General features: G+C 36.8%; 1 protein-coding gene across 1 annotated transcript in view; it reads right to left on the bottom strand.

The window, feature by feature from the left end:
• The window catches only part of LOC121656682 (C-type lectin domain family 4 member F-like), a 781,688-nt gene that overhangs the window by 702,541 nt on the left and 62,870 nt on the right, over positions 1–16,277 (bottom strand). Inside the window, exon 9 of the mRNA XM_042011801.1 lies at positions 12,694–12,753. Within this exon, the coding sequence (XP_041867735.1) occupies positions 12,694–12,753 (60 nt within the window). The remainder of the gene's footprint in view (positions 1–12,693; positions 12,754–16,277) is intronic.

Here is a 16,277-nt window from a genome sequence, read left to right as displayed (position 1 = left end):
TTACCATTTCATTACATTTCCCACAGTGAGCCTTTAATATAAGTGTGTAATTTGGTTTTTATAAGTGAAATGACAACACATTTCTTCAGAGGGAAAAAGAATAAGAAAAGTAATCTAAAACATTTTAAATGGATAAAAGCTTTTAGAGAACACAGCAGTGAAAAGGAATAAAACCAAACTTCTCAAGTTACAACAACATTTTTAAAAAATATGCAAATGGTGTGTGTATAGGCAGTTTATTTATTTTTTATTTATTTGTATAGCACATTTCATGTACAGGACAATTCAAAGTGCTTTACATAAAACAAAGGTATTACAGATATTTAGAATAGTAAAAGGCATCAACACATAATCAACACATAATCACAATAAAATAATAGATTACATTAAAATGATTAAAAGCAAGATAAGTTAAAAAAGTTACCGTGTAGATTTCATGCATAGGCACATGAGAAAAGAAATGTTTTTAACCTGGATTTAAAAATGTCTACATTTGGTGAAAGTTTAATCTCCACTGGCAGTTTGTTCCACTTGTTTGCAGCATAACAGCTAAATGCTGCTTCTCCATGTTTAGTTTGGACTCTGGTCTGGACTAGTTGACCAGAGTCTTTGGATCTAAGAGCTCTGCTAGGTTTATATTCTCTGAACATATCACAGATGTATTCTGGGCCTAAACCATTCTGGGATTTGTAAACAAGCAGAAGGGTTTTAAAATCTATTCTGTGACTGACTGGAAGCCAGTGTAAAGATTTAAAAACTGGTGTGTTGTGTTCAGATCTCTTAGTCCTGGTTAAAACTCTAGCAGCAGCGTTCTGGATGAGCTGCAGATGTTTAATGCTCTTTTTAGGAAGTCCTGTTAAAAGACCATTACAGTAATCCAGTCTACTGGAGATGAATGCATGGATGAGTTTCTCTTGGTCTTTCTGGGAAACTAAACTTTTAATTCTGTTGATGTTTCTGAGCTGGTAAAAAGCTGTCTTAGTGACAGCTTTGATGTGGCTGCTGAAAGTCAGATCTGAGTCTATCAACACTCCCAGGTTACGAACTTGGTTGGTGATTTTATAGGTGTGTGTAAAGTCTCTTTGCTGTTGAAGAGATTTAAAGTAGAGGGCTACATTCTTTCATATTCATAGAGTGAGAATTGGAGGAGAATTTGTTTTTCTTTCTTGTCTCCACAGAAACATCCTGCATTCAGACATCCACTACAGTATGTAGGAGATCACTGCGCTTTAGTGTTCATACTTTTTGTGTTACAGTTTATTAGCTGCATGACCTTTGAATTTCAATCATTAGTCAGATGTTTTTAATCCGGAGTGTATCTAAGGACTAGAAGAACTGCAATCTGTGTTTTGTATGAGACTCAGGAGTTGCATGGAGAGAAAAGTAAAATATCAGGGCTGCATTTTCTCACAATGAGTGTATGAAAGGCTGTTGGGTTATTCTGGAAATCTTGTGGGTACAAACTTTTCTGCAGCCTCTCTGTCAGGGCATCTGAAGAGTGGGGTTGTAGTGGTTAATAAGGTGGACTCGGGCCTGGAGGATCCAGGTTTTAGTCCCTAGACTGGCAATGAAGAGGAACCACTGTGGGCCCCTGAGCAAGGCTCTTAACTCCCAACTGCTTCCCATGTGTCATAATATGGCAGCCCACTGCTCCTAGTGTACCTAGGATGGATAGGGAAGAGAGAGGCAGGTAAGTGATGCTGATGCTGTAAGTGACGTATTACCATTGAAAGGGTAGAATCAAACCTGGCACGCTCAAATATTCATTCATTTACTTGTATTTTCCCCAGTCCAACAACTTATTTTTTAAAATGAAAAGGAAAGCAAAACATAAAATACTCCTCAGGCCAGCAGTCTACTCCAAACCAAAACAGTATTTTGCTTACAACAGATGCAAATTAAATTCTTCTTCTTTCTTTATTCTTTAAATAACATCAATTTCTGACAACCACAGAAATGCTAAAACATATGGTCTTCCTTATGCAGACTTCCACAAACAAAAGTTGTGTTTTCCCCCCTGGCTTCAATACAAAATAAAATGTCCTCTAAAAACATTAGTACTTCAGTTCTGACTACAATGGAAATACTTTAGATTTCAAAAGTCCTCTGATGTTGAATTGATGAGGACAGTCCTCACAATTTTCCTCAGGGCTGCAGTCTAGACCTGTAAATGTCTGCAATACTAACAGGTGCATCTTTAAGAATATTAACATATCAGCGTGTTCAGGTAACAGTTGAAGCATGTTCAGCAAGCATGTAGTAAAAGTGGGACTTTCCACCACTTAGGTGGACAGCTGGTGAGGGGTAGAGGAGTCTCTTTCTTTTACATCATGATCTCTTGGTCCACTGATGTATTGTCTTCTGCTTGCCAGGTCTGAGGGGTAGTGAAAGTATCCCCTAAAAGAGCTTCAAGGGCTGTACTCTTTGAGGGAGGCTGGTTCAGCTCACCCCTGCACAGGTGCATCTCATCATCTTGTGCTCCATGTGGGAGGATCTCACTGGCAGGACTGGCAGCTGATAATGTGCTCTCTTCTTTAACATCAGATGGTTGTCTCTATATACAACAGTGGAGGAAAATCCAGGAAATTAGGATAAAATATTAACATTTTCTTAATTTCTGACTTAGCAATACCTAATTTAAAAATTATTACATGAAGTTACATGTGTCTGCTGATTTATTGTTAGTTTATAACATGCTAAATTAAATGGTTTAATTGTGTATTTTTAAAATACCTGATTATGCTGTAGATGTAGTGCTCTCTACTTCAGCCGTTTAAAAACAGCCTGACGCTGGTCCTCAGCAACATGTGGCAGATCTTTGAATCTGGGGTCGAGGGCAGAACACTCTAGAAGATACTCAGAAACATCTCCAGTGTAGCTGTCTTCAAGCTTTTGTAAGATTGCCTTCTTTATTGCGGCCGCTGTAGCTGAGTCCTCTGCATTAGGTGCCATGCTCGGTTTTATCATGTGGGTCAGAGGTAATATCAGTGAGACTGTAGGGTTTTTCTCATCACTCAGTACTTTAGTGGCTGTTGTGAGAGGACTGAGTAGTATGACAATATCCTCTGCATCAGTGATGTCATTGCCATCCATTGTATCAGCATCACTGTCCTGTGTGTTGCGTCGCAGCTCTGGGCAGACGAGAGTTGCGGTCACAGCTGCCTGCTGTTCAAGATAACTGTCAAGCTTGTCTATGATACTATTCCACCAGGTGCAGATGTGCATCAGGTTTGTCAGGTGGCAGACCGAGCAGTTGCTGTTTTGAGACAAAAATTGCAGCGACGGTGGTGCTTCTGTAAAAAAATGCCACAACTCTTCTCACTCGTTCCAGCAAATGACTCATTCTTGGGACCCCCAGTACAGCTTGTGTGCCCATATTCAAAGTATGAGCTAGACATTTGATGCGCTGCCCCAGCCCAGCCTCTTTTACTGCAACATCCATATTCTTGGCATTGTCTATGACAACAGCTGTGGGCTGATCGTTATGTCCTAGCTTCCATTTATTAACTGCCTCTTTCAGTACGGTAGGAATGTTTTGGTCTGTATATGGTTCTAACGTCACCCTTGTTTGCAGCACATAGATTTGATTTTCCCATTCAGAGTTTATCGTGTGGACTGTAATGGTGATGTAGCTTTGGACTGCATGTGAGGTCCAGCAGTCGATGGTTATCTCTACTCTTTCACACTTTTGCAGCATTTCTTTTAATTTAGTCGTCACGCTGTCATACATTGCAGGAATCACTGATTTGCTGAAGTGAGTACAGGAAGGAATTTGGTATTTTGGCTCTAATGTCTTTAGCAATAAAAACCTATATTCTGTGTAATGTCTTTTGTTCGCTGACTTGCAGCATGAAGTGACACAGCAAATGATTTCTGCAGAGTAGTTTGATCTTTTGGTAGCTTTTTAGGCTTTGGAACTAGCTTCTCCTTGTAATGACAATGAGTGTGTCTCAAACCGTGCACTTACATGAGTGCACTGGAAGGTAGTGTGTAGTGATCAGCAAGCACTACCTTCTGTGGTGCACACTATCGTGGGTTAGTGCTTATCCAAATTGAGCACTAACGTTTTGCACTTACAGGTAGTAGTAGACGTAAGAGACGTACCAGCTCTTGACGGTGATACTTAATTTACAGAGTGAATTTCCAACTCTTGATTTTACTTTGTTTACTCCTTACTTAACTTAAAATGAGTTCACACCAGTGACTTGTGTGAAGCCGGAGCAGCCACAATATCCTTGTCTTCCATTATAGGTATTTACAATGGTTAGGCAGTAGCATTACGGGTCTTGCCTAAGGACCTAACTGGAAGATGTTTGTTCCCTGGTCTCCAGCAGGGAGAGTTGATGAATATTAATTGTACGATTTTAAGTTTAGAAATCTGTTGTCTTCCTCCATAACCTTTTATCACTTGATTACAGTCTAACAACAACAAAAAGTTCTCACATCTGTTTTTTTTTTAAGTCAATACGTAATGACAGATTTGTGAATTAAATAAGTTTATGGTAGGCATGTAAATAATTATTTATTATTACATACAGTAATAGAGGGCCCCAAAACTCAAGTTTTGTTTAGGTTAGGTCCCACGTAGCTATTGTGTGTCTCAGAACAGTAGCTAATGTTCTTTCCTGTGTGATCTGGAAAAAATGAGTCTGGAAACATTTCATTTTCATGTTGAAATCTGCGTCATATACGGCTCTATGGTGTGGCTTAACCACAGGTCTGTAGCAGTGGCGAAACACTGGACTGTAGCCACGTCCTTCACACCACCCTCATGACTCTCATCATACAGGGCAAGGAGAGACACTCCACTAAAATGGTGATGAGATTGCAGTGATACTGTTTGTCCAAAGTGTTCATGAGTTTCTTAAATCCTGGGTTGTTCACTGTGTTAATTGAGGTCTTTGGCGAAAAAAAAAAAAAAAAGTGATGTTTGTTTATAATGTTTCTTTTCTCTCTGTGTCTCTGGGAGCTGGTGGATTTTTAGTCGCAACTCACAAAAATTGAACATTTTTCTATTTTCTTGTGTCATGTCACCAGAGGTGCTGCTAGAGATTTTGGGCCTCATGAAATGAAACTGAAGTGGACAAAACTTAAATACAAAATAACCTCTTCCATGAAAATGAAATGCATTTATAATCTGTGGAGAAACAAATCAAATCCCACCTAAAACACCATCAAAAACAGAATGGCCACTAATGTTTTATGATTTATTGTACTGCAACCATCATCATCATTAAATCAGATGCAAATGGTAAAATAAATTAGCTCTGAAACAAAAAATGGCAGGACCTCACATGGTTTATTGTATTATATGAACTGAATGTAATGCGGTCACAAGCAAACCACTGTGGAGATTTACAGTCAAACAATGGCTGGGAGCCGTCTTTAAAATTAAATAATCACGTTTTAAAAGGTAGAACTTTGTGTAATAAGATATCAAGGAGAGGTAAAGATGCACTATTGCTGAGTCAAACTCTTGCAAGCTCATTCAGAGTCACTGTCCTTGCTCAGCCTTTTTCACCAAGAGCCCAACGTGGAGCTTTCTCCCTGGAAAAACATTAGATTAGTGTGGAAAAACATATATGATGCTATATGGTTGTTGCTAGTTAATCTTCTGAAATCTAGAAAATTCAAATATATCTAAATGTATTGGATTGAAAACAGTCATCCAGTCTGCTGCACTAGAAATGTGCTCTGTTCCTACTGCAAAGCAGGATGATGAGTCCCTGACCTAACCTAACATTACAGAGATAGCTGAGAACCATTCAAATCAGTCTAAAATAAATACAAACTATTTTTTATTTGCTATTAATAATTCAGGACGATTTTTTCTCTTATATAATGTTTTTTCTCCACAATAATCCATTAATTCAGCACTCAGCTGCTCACCTCCTTCCTCAGAGGCCACCTGGACGTGTTCAGGTGGGGAGGGAGGGGTCTGGCAGCATCTGCTTCGGCTGCTCTCGTGTTTGTTCGGAACATGCCTGATTTTTTTTTTAGCAGAGCAGCTTGTTAATCGTTTACCTGCATTGATTATTTGATTAAAACAACAGTGAAATGAATAAAATCCAGAGTTTTCTTCAGAAATATGAGCTAATATGGGAGCAAAGTGAGCTAGCTTATATGGACAAAGTTTAGAAGAGACAACAAGCTGATGTTCCACAACTTTCCATCAGATGAATCAACGCTGCAATGCAAGTGGTGCTCGATTTGCAGCTGAAAACAGCAGAAGAGTGAACTGAGAAGGAGCAAATAATTGGATCATTTCATTTTTTTGATTGTTGAAAACCCAGGTCGTAATTGAGATTAAAATTTGATTCATCGCCCAACTATAATACATGTTGGTGTTGTCTTGGTTCTTCTTTTTTTTTTTTTAGGAACTCCTGATGATTGTCAGCTTAGTTTGCCTGTAAAATATGTAGGAAGTCCCCTGTTGTGTTTCTGTACAGGTGTAGCAGTTGGTTATTTTTTCTATCTGTTGTGTCTTTGTCTCCTCTTCCTATTTTCTACTTTCCTTTTTACTTAGCATCATTATTCTCCTTTTTTCTCTGTCCCATCAAGGTCAGGTCCAGCAAGATTACATAAATCTCATAATTCAAAACGAATAAAAAAAAAAAAAAAAATAGAAACAAAAACAGAAAATAAGACCTGAAGGTTTTCATGGGGAGGAAGAGCAGTCGTCTTTCGACCGGAAGGTAGGCGGATCGATTCCAGGCTTCCACAGACTGCATGTCGAAGTGTCCTTGGTCAAGACACTTAACCCCACGTTGCCTCCCGATGTGCCCATCGGAGTGTGAATGTGTGTGTGAATGGGTGAATGTGATAAGTATTGTAAAGCGCTTTGAGTGGTCAAACTGGCTGGAAAAGTGCTATATAAGTACAAGTCCATTTACCATATTTTTTTTTTTTTAACAGTTGTTCCTCTGAAGTGAAGGGACTGTAACTCAGTAGACTGCAGATGAAAAAAAGTTCTTAGTTGCTGTCATCAGTTTTCTTAATCAGAGAGATTTGGACACAGAACAAAGTGTCACATCTTTTGAAAAGTCAGAGCTTCAGATCTTTGGAGAAGTTCATGAGGTCGGGTTTTATGCTGCTTTGTCAGCATCTTTGGTTTTGTGTATTAAAGCTCCCTGCACCTTCATCTGGCTTCCACCTGTCTGCTCTGTCCTGCATTTGTTTCCTCCCCAAAACATGAATTTTAACAATGACTTTACTTCATAAATGCGACTGTACGGATAAAAACAAACCCAGAATGGTTAGTTTTTAGTTGAACAGCAGTGGATATTTACATTGTGAAAAAATGATCAGAAGCTTCTTTCACGTTTCAGTTTATTTTGATTAGAATTTTACACGAGAAGCATGAAACTGTTTTCCTGACAATAAAACATGATGTTCACACTTGTCTCTTCACTTCTTTAAAAGAATAATCAGCAATGTTTGAGCTGCTTGCTGTTGCATTCAGGAACATCTGAAGTGCAGATAAACGGTTTCACGGAAAAAAGATAAAAGCTTCATTTATGTATTTCTGATTAATCAAACATGTTTGCAATTTTACTAAAATGTTTCCTCACTGAAACATAATCATGGCCTTGGATAATTAACCAGTACAATAAAATCTGTCTAACAACATAAAGTAAAAACTGACACACACGTTGGAAAAATAAATTTCATTTGATTGAATAAAATCATAAATCATGAAAACAGACATTTATTTGAAAGCTGTTTCGATCTCAGTGCAAGTTTCACCAGTCATGCCTTCAGTCCACATTTCACAGGGTTCATGAAAACAGTGAATCCCACTGACGTTCTGATAGAAGCTAAACAAGCACTGCAAGGTCTGTGAGGTTGCAGAAGTAGAGGCTTAAGATATAGGATTTAATTTCAGGTTTAGCAATGCAACATACACAACATGTCTAGAATGAGTAAAAAGGATCAAATACTGATAAGAAATAAAAACATTTAACAAAAAGTAAGATTGTTTTGTAACTGGGGGACTTTTAGAAACGTCCACATATTAGTGCCTGGATGACAAGTTGAACTTTTTTTTCTACATCATCCAACATAATATGTTGTTTTTCAGTGTTTAGTTAAATTTGTAGAACACAAATTCTCATTTGTCCAGAGCTCAGTATCTTTACTTTTTCCATCTCAGTATAAAAACACAATCCTTACAATTGTACTACATGTAAAAAGTAGACATTAGTTGTGGCCCATAGAAGCATCCACTAACGTCATTCTCCAGTACATCCTGCTGTTTGCAAAAGAAACGTAACACATTTCTGTTTACATTTATCAGAAAGAGGAAAGTTCTCCTCCATTGATCAGTCTGCAGTTATTCACACAATCCAGATTAAAACAACTAAGATTGAGGATTTTTCTTCTTGTTAAAATCTCCAGCTGCTACCTTCATGTGTGCCAGATAAATTAAAGATGATACTGACTGTAGATTTAGCAAGAAAAACATCATAAATCAAGCAAGTAAACAAAGTAAAGAGAGGCTGCAGTTTTCCTTGTTTTACAATAAATGAGTGGAACAAAGTTTATATGTTGTTGTTGTTGTATGGATGACTTCCACCTTCACTACTCTGTCTATATATTAGACTACAGAGGGACGATATATGTAGATTATGAGTGACACACGACATTTGAAATTTACAACAAAGAAAACTTTTCTTAATATTTTTTGGTGTCAAATTTGACAGTTTAATCACTGCAAACACATTTATATCACTGAGACAGAAGAGTTTTTCTCACAGATCCAGTTAGCGGTAACACTGGAAAGTGCTGTTTCCCATTTCCCTTCATAATTGAACACTCTGTAACTGCTGTATATGTTCTGCCCTCCATCTTTCCAGAACCTGTTGGACAAATAAAACATCACATTCAACTGGACTGAAATTCAGGATTATTTCCACATTCAGATAAATTTCCTCTTTATAAGTTTCAGATGTTTTCTGTATTTCTTTTCTCATCATCTTATAGAACGTACACACATGTGACAACACACAGGATTATGGGTCTGGACTGATTATAGATCATTTATGGACTCTTGATAAAGTCCAACATTGTCTCTATTTATTCATTAAATTCTGTAAAAGCTGCTCAATCCTCCAGAAATGTTTCCTCTGCTGATCTGCTTCCTGGTTTTAAGCTTGTTAGTGGTTTTATTTCTGATCAGTCTGTCCTCCTCCATGACTTTTCACTGTGAACCATCAGACACTAGAAAAACCTTTTCAGCCATTAAATGTAGTAAAATACTTTGTCAGTTGTAAACATGTTTTGTTGTAGTTTTTCAGTCGGCTTGCAGGAAGTTTTTAGTGAACAAAGTTCAAGTTGTTCATTCAGAGAGATACTTGTTGAAACAAATTAAAATTATCTCCTGATTTTTTCATATTTATCAGGAGAAAATTGTAAGATTCTACATTTTAGATTTTATGGCTCTAAACAGTGATATTAATTAACATTGTAAAGAATTTCTTACGTTTCTGTCAGTGGAGATCCGTCCACCCATTTCCATCCATGTCCTGTCCTTTGAAGACCGATCCAGAACCATGAACTCAGTTTACTGACAAATTCCTGGACAGACAAAGAAAATGTAGAATAAAACAAAACATTATTCAGTTATTATTATAACTGTGACAATATCTGAAAGAAAAACAGACTTTTTAATTCTTCCATTCTGCAAAAACCAAAAGCAAAAAAATGTTAATGAATAATTTTCAGTCTTTGTTAAAACAAATGTTAAAATTTCATTAAAACTGCTGACTTTAGTTTCCTGTAGTTTCCTTTGATCAGAAAACAGTTTTCACTGATTTTGTTGTTCTTGAAAATAATTTTTAATGTTTATGATTCATTCAGCAACATTTTTTCACTCATACTGATCTGGTCTTTGTTCTGCTAAATAAATCACATTTTTACTACATGTTTAACAATTATTCTTTTTTTAACAAATGTAGCAGAACTGAGTCAAAACAAAACCATAAAGTTCTGAAATATGAAAATATTTACATTTTGAAATGAGTTCATGAAGTAAAACAAGTAAATGGATCTAATTGATCAGCTGATCCTGATTTTAGGACTTGAAAACCATTTAAAGTGAAATCCATCAGGACAGGAAGCAGACTGACAAAAGATCAAGACTAAAGTACCAGATCAGTTACATCAAAGATCACACAGACATAAAAAATCAAACACACACCCACCTGTTCCTCTTTGCTGTTTATGATCACCAGATCAGCTCCTCTTTCCTGACAGTCTTTCCTGCTTTCTGTCCAGTTTTTACTCTCAGTGGATTTAAAGTAACAACTGCATCCAAATCTTTTCCATCCATCAGGACAGCAGATCTCTGAATATCAAACAAGTATTTCAAAACCAGGTTTTATGTTATTTAATGTCAAATCAATAATACTTTCAGGATGTTTACTCCATAAATGGTTCAAGTTTCTCATTTACATATTTTGGTCCTTCACAGAAATATTCATGGAGGAAAAATTAAATCAGATGTTAGTTTTAAGTTGCTGCCAACGATACATCACAGTAAATTCACATGAATTCAAAAACTAACCAGCAAATGTGAAAACGTGACTCGTATTGTAGTTCAGTGTGTTTTTATCCACTTTGTCTCAGTGAAATGTGATTTAATGCAGTGTAATGTAATGCAAATGAAGACGATGCTCTACATTTTAACATGCTCCATTAAGTTTCATTTTCAATCTTTAGTTCTTCTTAAAATGACTCCAGAAACCCACTGAAGTATGATCTGTTTCCCTGTTTCTCCTTTTCAGGAAGTATTGCCGTAGTATTCAGTCATCGTATCCAACGTAGGTTGGGTCAAGTCAGCTGGACTTGGTTTAGTTTCATGAAAACATTTTGCTCTCATCCAGAAGAGCTTCTTCAGTTCTGATGGAGAAATTTTTACTGAAGTAGTGAGTCTACAAGCTGAGGTGTCATTAATAGCAACTGTTGTCAGGAGTTTCACTTGAGGCTAAGTGGGGGTCAGTCTCTTCATTGTCTTTGGTATGGCTGAAGAGATGCTGCTGTAGGTGGGGGAGAGCTGATGTCTCAGTCCTCTTCTGTTTACTGAAGCTTTTTCTACTTTGACATTGTGCTGGAAAAATCTTCGTGGGGAGAATCAAAAATGATGCCGAGTCACACTTTCTTTTACAAGTTTATTACAGCAAAGAGAAATGTGAACAAATCTGAACAAAAAAGGAAGTGTCACAAAGTTATATAGATCTCTGATGACGCCTTTACCAACTGTCATCATCATCATCGTCGTGATTCGATGGGGATCTCTATTAAAAGCTGTTGCTAGGGGCAACTTAGAGAGAGTTCTTCGTAAAACGGAACTAGACTCATCTTTAGATAGCAGATGTTCTCTGCCCTTTACTTCACCCTGCAAGTAGACAGAAAAAGGGGAAGCTACAAGAGAACTGGCCAGCGCCTGTAAGTTTTGTTTTTAGTATGAAAAGGCCACATGATAATTTGTAAGTGTGACAGTAATGCTGCATCTTATGACAGCTTTAATAAAGTTTAGGCCAAGCTCACACAATAATTTCCATCACAACATAGATGGCCTCTTTCACTTGCTGCTCAAACCACTCGTCTTCTCTGTCCAAGATTTTATCACTGAGGTCCTCAAAAGTCTGTATTTTATAATGAATAAAGGAGAAAATCTGAGTCCTGATCTGATGAGTTTCTCTCCTGTGTTGAGCATCCATCTGTTGAGTGATTGTTTTCCTCAATATAGAGCTCATTGCAGTCCTCACTGCACTGACCTGCAACACCAGGTTGCTTTTTTAAGAGTGTGGAGTCGGGTCTTTAGGATGAGTCAGTTTCTGTGTGACGGGGTGGCTGGGTTTGACAAACATGGCTATTTGCTGTTTGTTGACCTGGATGAATTAGAATCTTCACACATCCAGTAATTATTCTTCTTAATTTAAACTTTTAAATCAAAACTGTTTTTCTTTTTCAGAGGCAGGTTTTTCACAATTATAACAAAGATCCTCTGATAAAAACATATTAAACCAGGTCCATCTTTGTTATTTCCCATCTCCATTTTCTCTTTTCTAACACAGACATTACAAATTTAATGTTCTGCAGCTTAATGATGTTCAGGATTAACAACAAAGTGAAGGGAAGTGGTCCATAAAATTCTTCACATCTTATCAGTCATGAGCAGAAAGAAGTGGTGCTGTTTTTAGATCAACAAAGCAAGTTTTAATCAATAAAACGATCAGTTGTTTCTAAAGTGACACCAGTGAGGTTCAGTTAGTTCCTGGAGTCATGCTGCCTAAATCCTAATCTGGCTCATCCTATTTTATAAATGTTAAACGTTAAGGATGGTGTTAATCATCAAATTTATAACAACTTTGTAATACCGACAAAAGCAAGTTTCAAGAGAAGGAATCTAAATAAATTTTGTCACAAATTTCTATGTTAAAGAATAAAGACAGTTTACAAGAGAAAATCATTTAATAAAGTTTGTTGAAATGACAGATTTGATTTAATTTTATTTGATTTTAAAATAAAAGTTAATTTAAAGTTAGATTCATGTCACATGTTCAGAGGTGATGTTATGTGTTAGTTTTCAGTCTTTTCTCACCTTCAGTCTTCTAAAACATGACTATTTTGAGGTAAATATTATGAACTGTGATATTAGTGTTTGTTTATTCAGATAAAAATCTTTCTTACCTGTAAGTTTGTCCTGCAGCTCACGGTTACAGTTGTTTAGTTCGCTTATTTTCAAGGATACTGAAAAACAAACAACACAAAATCTGTTTAATTTAATTAACAGAAGAAAATGATTAATAAACATTGTTAGTAGTCATGTATTCCTCCATAACTGAGGCTGATCTAATACACATCATAATACACCCTGTATCTTAAATCATTGGAACTGTTGGTTTGCTTGTAATAAAAATTAAAACAAGTCTCAAGAGAAGGACTCTAAATATATTTGGTCACAAAATATCACATTATTAAATATAGATAGCTCAGCTTAAGAAATAAAATACAGGATTATAATTGACTTTAGTAAAATATGGTTGGAAGTCAGAACCACACTTCAGTCAGTGGATCCCAGCAGCTACAAAAACTCCTGCACTTGTGTTGACTGATTGATCGTTGGTCTTTCTGTCTGTTAACTCTGCAATATGAGCAGAGACGGACTGGCCATCTGGCATACCGGTGGGCCGAGTAGTTTTTAGGCTGACACAGTTTATTTATTGGTCCAACTGGTCCATAAAACAGTAGATTGGCAGCCCAACTGACCAAGCTGCTTAAATTTTTTAACACCATTTCACAGTGTATGGAAGCGCAGAGCTGTCATCCCCCCCCCCCCCCCCCCAATGAAAAAAAGAACAAAACAAAACAAAACAAACAAAAAAAATAACACAAATAAAAGAACCATTGGAGCCATTAAAACGTGATAGTTTTTGTAAAATCATGAAACCTGTCACGTTATAACATAAGTTGTCCATTTTTACAATAAAAAGTTATAACATGATCAGTTTCACGTTTATTTATTTATTTATTTTTTTACAATAAACTACCACATTTTTGGTGTAAATAATCAAGAAACTGAGTTACTTTTTGAATGAAGTAACCAATGACTGTAACTCATTACTTTTTTTCCTTTAACGACCACAACACTGGTGGTGAATAAAGACCCATTAAATCCAGTAAATCGGAGCCATACGAGACAGTTAGTGCTGAACTACAATCTCATTACAAAGTTAAGATGAAATGATGATAACAAGTCAATAAAACAGATAGTTTTAGCTGATTGATACTTTTGGGTGAAAATGTGCTTCTGTGTAGATGTTTAGAAATAAAACATTTTATAAGATTAATTATATTGTTGTTCATATGTTAATACTAGGGCTGTCAAATGATTAAAATATTTCATCAGATTAATAACAGCTTAGAAATGAATTAATCATGATTAATCACCATTCTCAACTATGTATTTTTTAACATATTGTATCAACAGAAAGAACAAGACAGTGCTTACAAATATTTCATGTAAACTGATCTTGGATTTTTGTAAACTTTTTTACATTAGATGATCACTTAGTTGTAATAATCAGTTCAATCTTACATAAAATTAAACCTTAAACTATATATCTTATTTGTGCCAACATTTTCCTGGTCAGTGCCCCTGCCTGCCCCCCATCAGGACTTTTCTACACCTGCCCCTTGTGGAAGAAATTTTACTTATTATGCTCCATATATAATATTATACTCACACCTTTATTTACTTCCTTTACTATATTCATTTATAAATTGTATTTACACTGATTGTTACTATATTACACTTTTTACATTGTACATTTTTGCTCATCATGCTTTAATTCACTTTTAAGGTTTATTCTCTTCATATACATGCTCTGTTAAAAGTTCACTACGAGGGTAAGATGACCTTTATCTGGTCCTTCCTCAGACCCTTAGTCAGACTGGTTCTGGTGGAGACACAACTATGTGAGGTTGTTTTGACGCCAGCTCTCGGAGTTGTGTGTCCACCCAAGGTCTTCAGGAAGGAGGATTCTTTCTACAGAAATGTAGAACTATTGTTTTTCCTCTTGCCTCCTGTTGAAACCGGTGACGAATATTTACCCTATTGTCAGTTCTTTGACCGACCTTTCAGGCTCACGTCCTGTTGTTTCCTCTCTTGGATCTTTAACGACCGGTGAGACTCCAGTCGCGAAGTGATGGGCGAACCTTTCCACCTCGATTCTTTTGGCGCGAGAATAAGCAATTTTACCCCATTAGAATTCCTGATTATTATCGTCCGCTCATGCGGAGGTAGACCTGAGGAGTTATTCTGGTAGATAAGCCAGCCTTTGGGTCTAGGAATATGAAGCTACCGTACTATCGTCCTAACAGGATAACTACCTGGTATCGAAATAATAATCTAGCGAATTCTTATGTCTCTTCGGGTATTGGGGAATCTGGGGCTTACCTGCTCGTTGTGTTGTCCTCTCCTGTCCTCAGTGGATGTGGACAAATATGAGAGAAATAAGTTTGGTTGGGAAGTTAACCGAAGTTAACTATAACCCTTTTATTCAAGTTTTCTTTTATTGGTAAAATGCAGAAAGAATAAAATAAAAAGAAAGAAAAAAGAATAAAATTCCCTTTTAGGGGCTTCCCTTTCAGTGAGGGCTAAAAAGCAAAATAAAAGAAAATAAAAGAAAATAAAAGGTTTTCTCACAAGGAGTGTTTTCCGCTTTCGTGGTCTAAGTTTTCTTCAATAATAAGTAAATCTCCCTTGGCAAACGGGCAAAATCTATCCCAGTAAGAGGGATGAAGTTCTGTAAAAATCTAACTAAGTTTTCTTCTAAGTCTCCGTAGAAAATCTGTAGAAGTCTCTGTAGAAAATCTCCGCAGCAGCTCTTCAAAATCTCCGGACAATCTCTCTCTTCACAAAATCACCAGTATATATACATAACTTAAAAACCATCCCATCTGGTACCTTCCCACTAACAGAAAAACACCCAAAACCAACCCACTCAGTAATTTTCCATCGACAGAAAACAACTTAGAACCAACCCACTTAGTATTTTTCCATCAGCGGATAAAGCATATGTGGGCATCTGCAAAGTGGTCCCTCCTTCTGGATTGCATCAGGGCTGAAGGAAAAGAAGAAACTTTTCCCTGCCCCGTTATCTATCCATCCTTACAGTTTTTCACACAAAGGCTGCTTGTTAATATCTTCTGAATTTGCTGGGAAATTCCGCTCTGCTTCGGAGCGAGCAGATAACAGGTGGCTCCCTTCTTAGTCTCCCAGATCTTCTGGGCTTCTCTTCACTTCCTCAGTAGTGTAAAAAACTCTGACTCTTATTTGTATCTTATTTGTGAATGCACTCTCTGTAAGCTGCAGAATAATAACAACCAAGCTGTAGCTCTTATTAATCAAAACCAAAACCTAATGAACATCACTAAATCTAAGGATAATAATGTAAATAAGCAAGCAAACAGGAATATATGAAATGTGAATAGGTAATGCATAACACATAGGAAACATAACTGAGTATTAATCAGGCAGTCCATAAACTCAGTTTTTTGATTAAAAACATCATCTCACATCATGTGTGCCATAACAGTCATAGATTCAAACTTTAATAAAACTTCTCTCCCTCCTTCACTCACTGAGAGCAGAAATCGGGGGTTTCCAGCAGGTGTGAGTTATCTGTCGAGATAAGGGCCTCTGCTCCCTGTCCGTTGCCTTAGCAACGGCTCTCTGGCCTGGAGCAGTGTTCACGCCACCATTGAAGAGC

This window comes from Melanotaenia boesemani, chromosome 17, assembly GCF_017639745.1.
Source record: "Melanotaenia boesemani isolate fMelBoe1 chromosome 17, fMelBoe1.pri, whole genome shotgun sequence".
NCBI classification, from domain to species: Eukaryota; Metazoa; Chordata; class Actinopteri; order Atheriniformes; family Melanotaeniidae; genus Melanotaenia; species Melanotaenia boesemani.
This window is presented reverse-complemented; position numbering and strand designations above follow the sequence as displayed.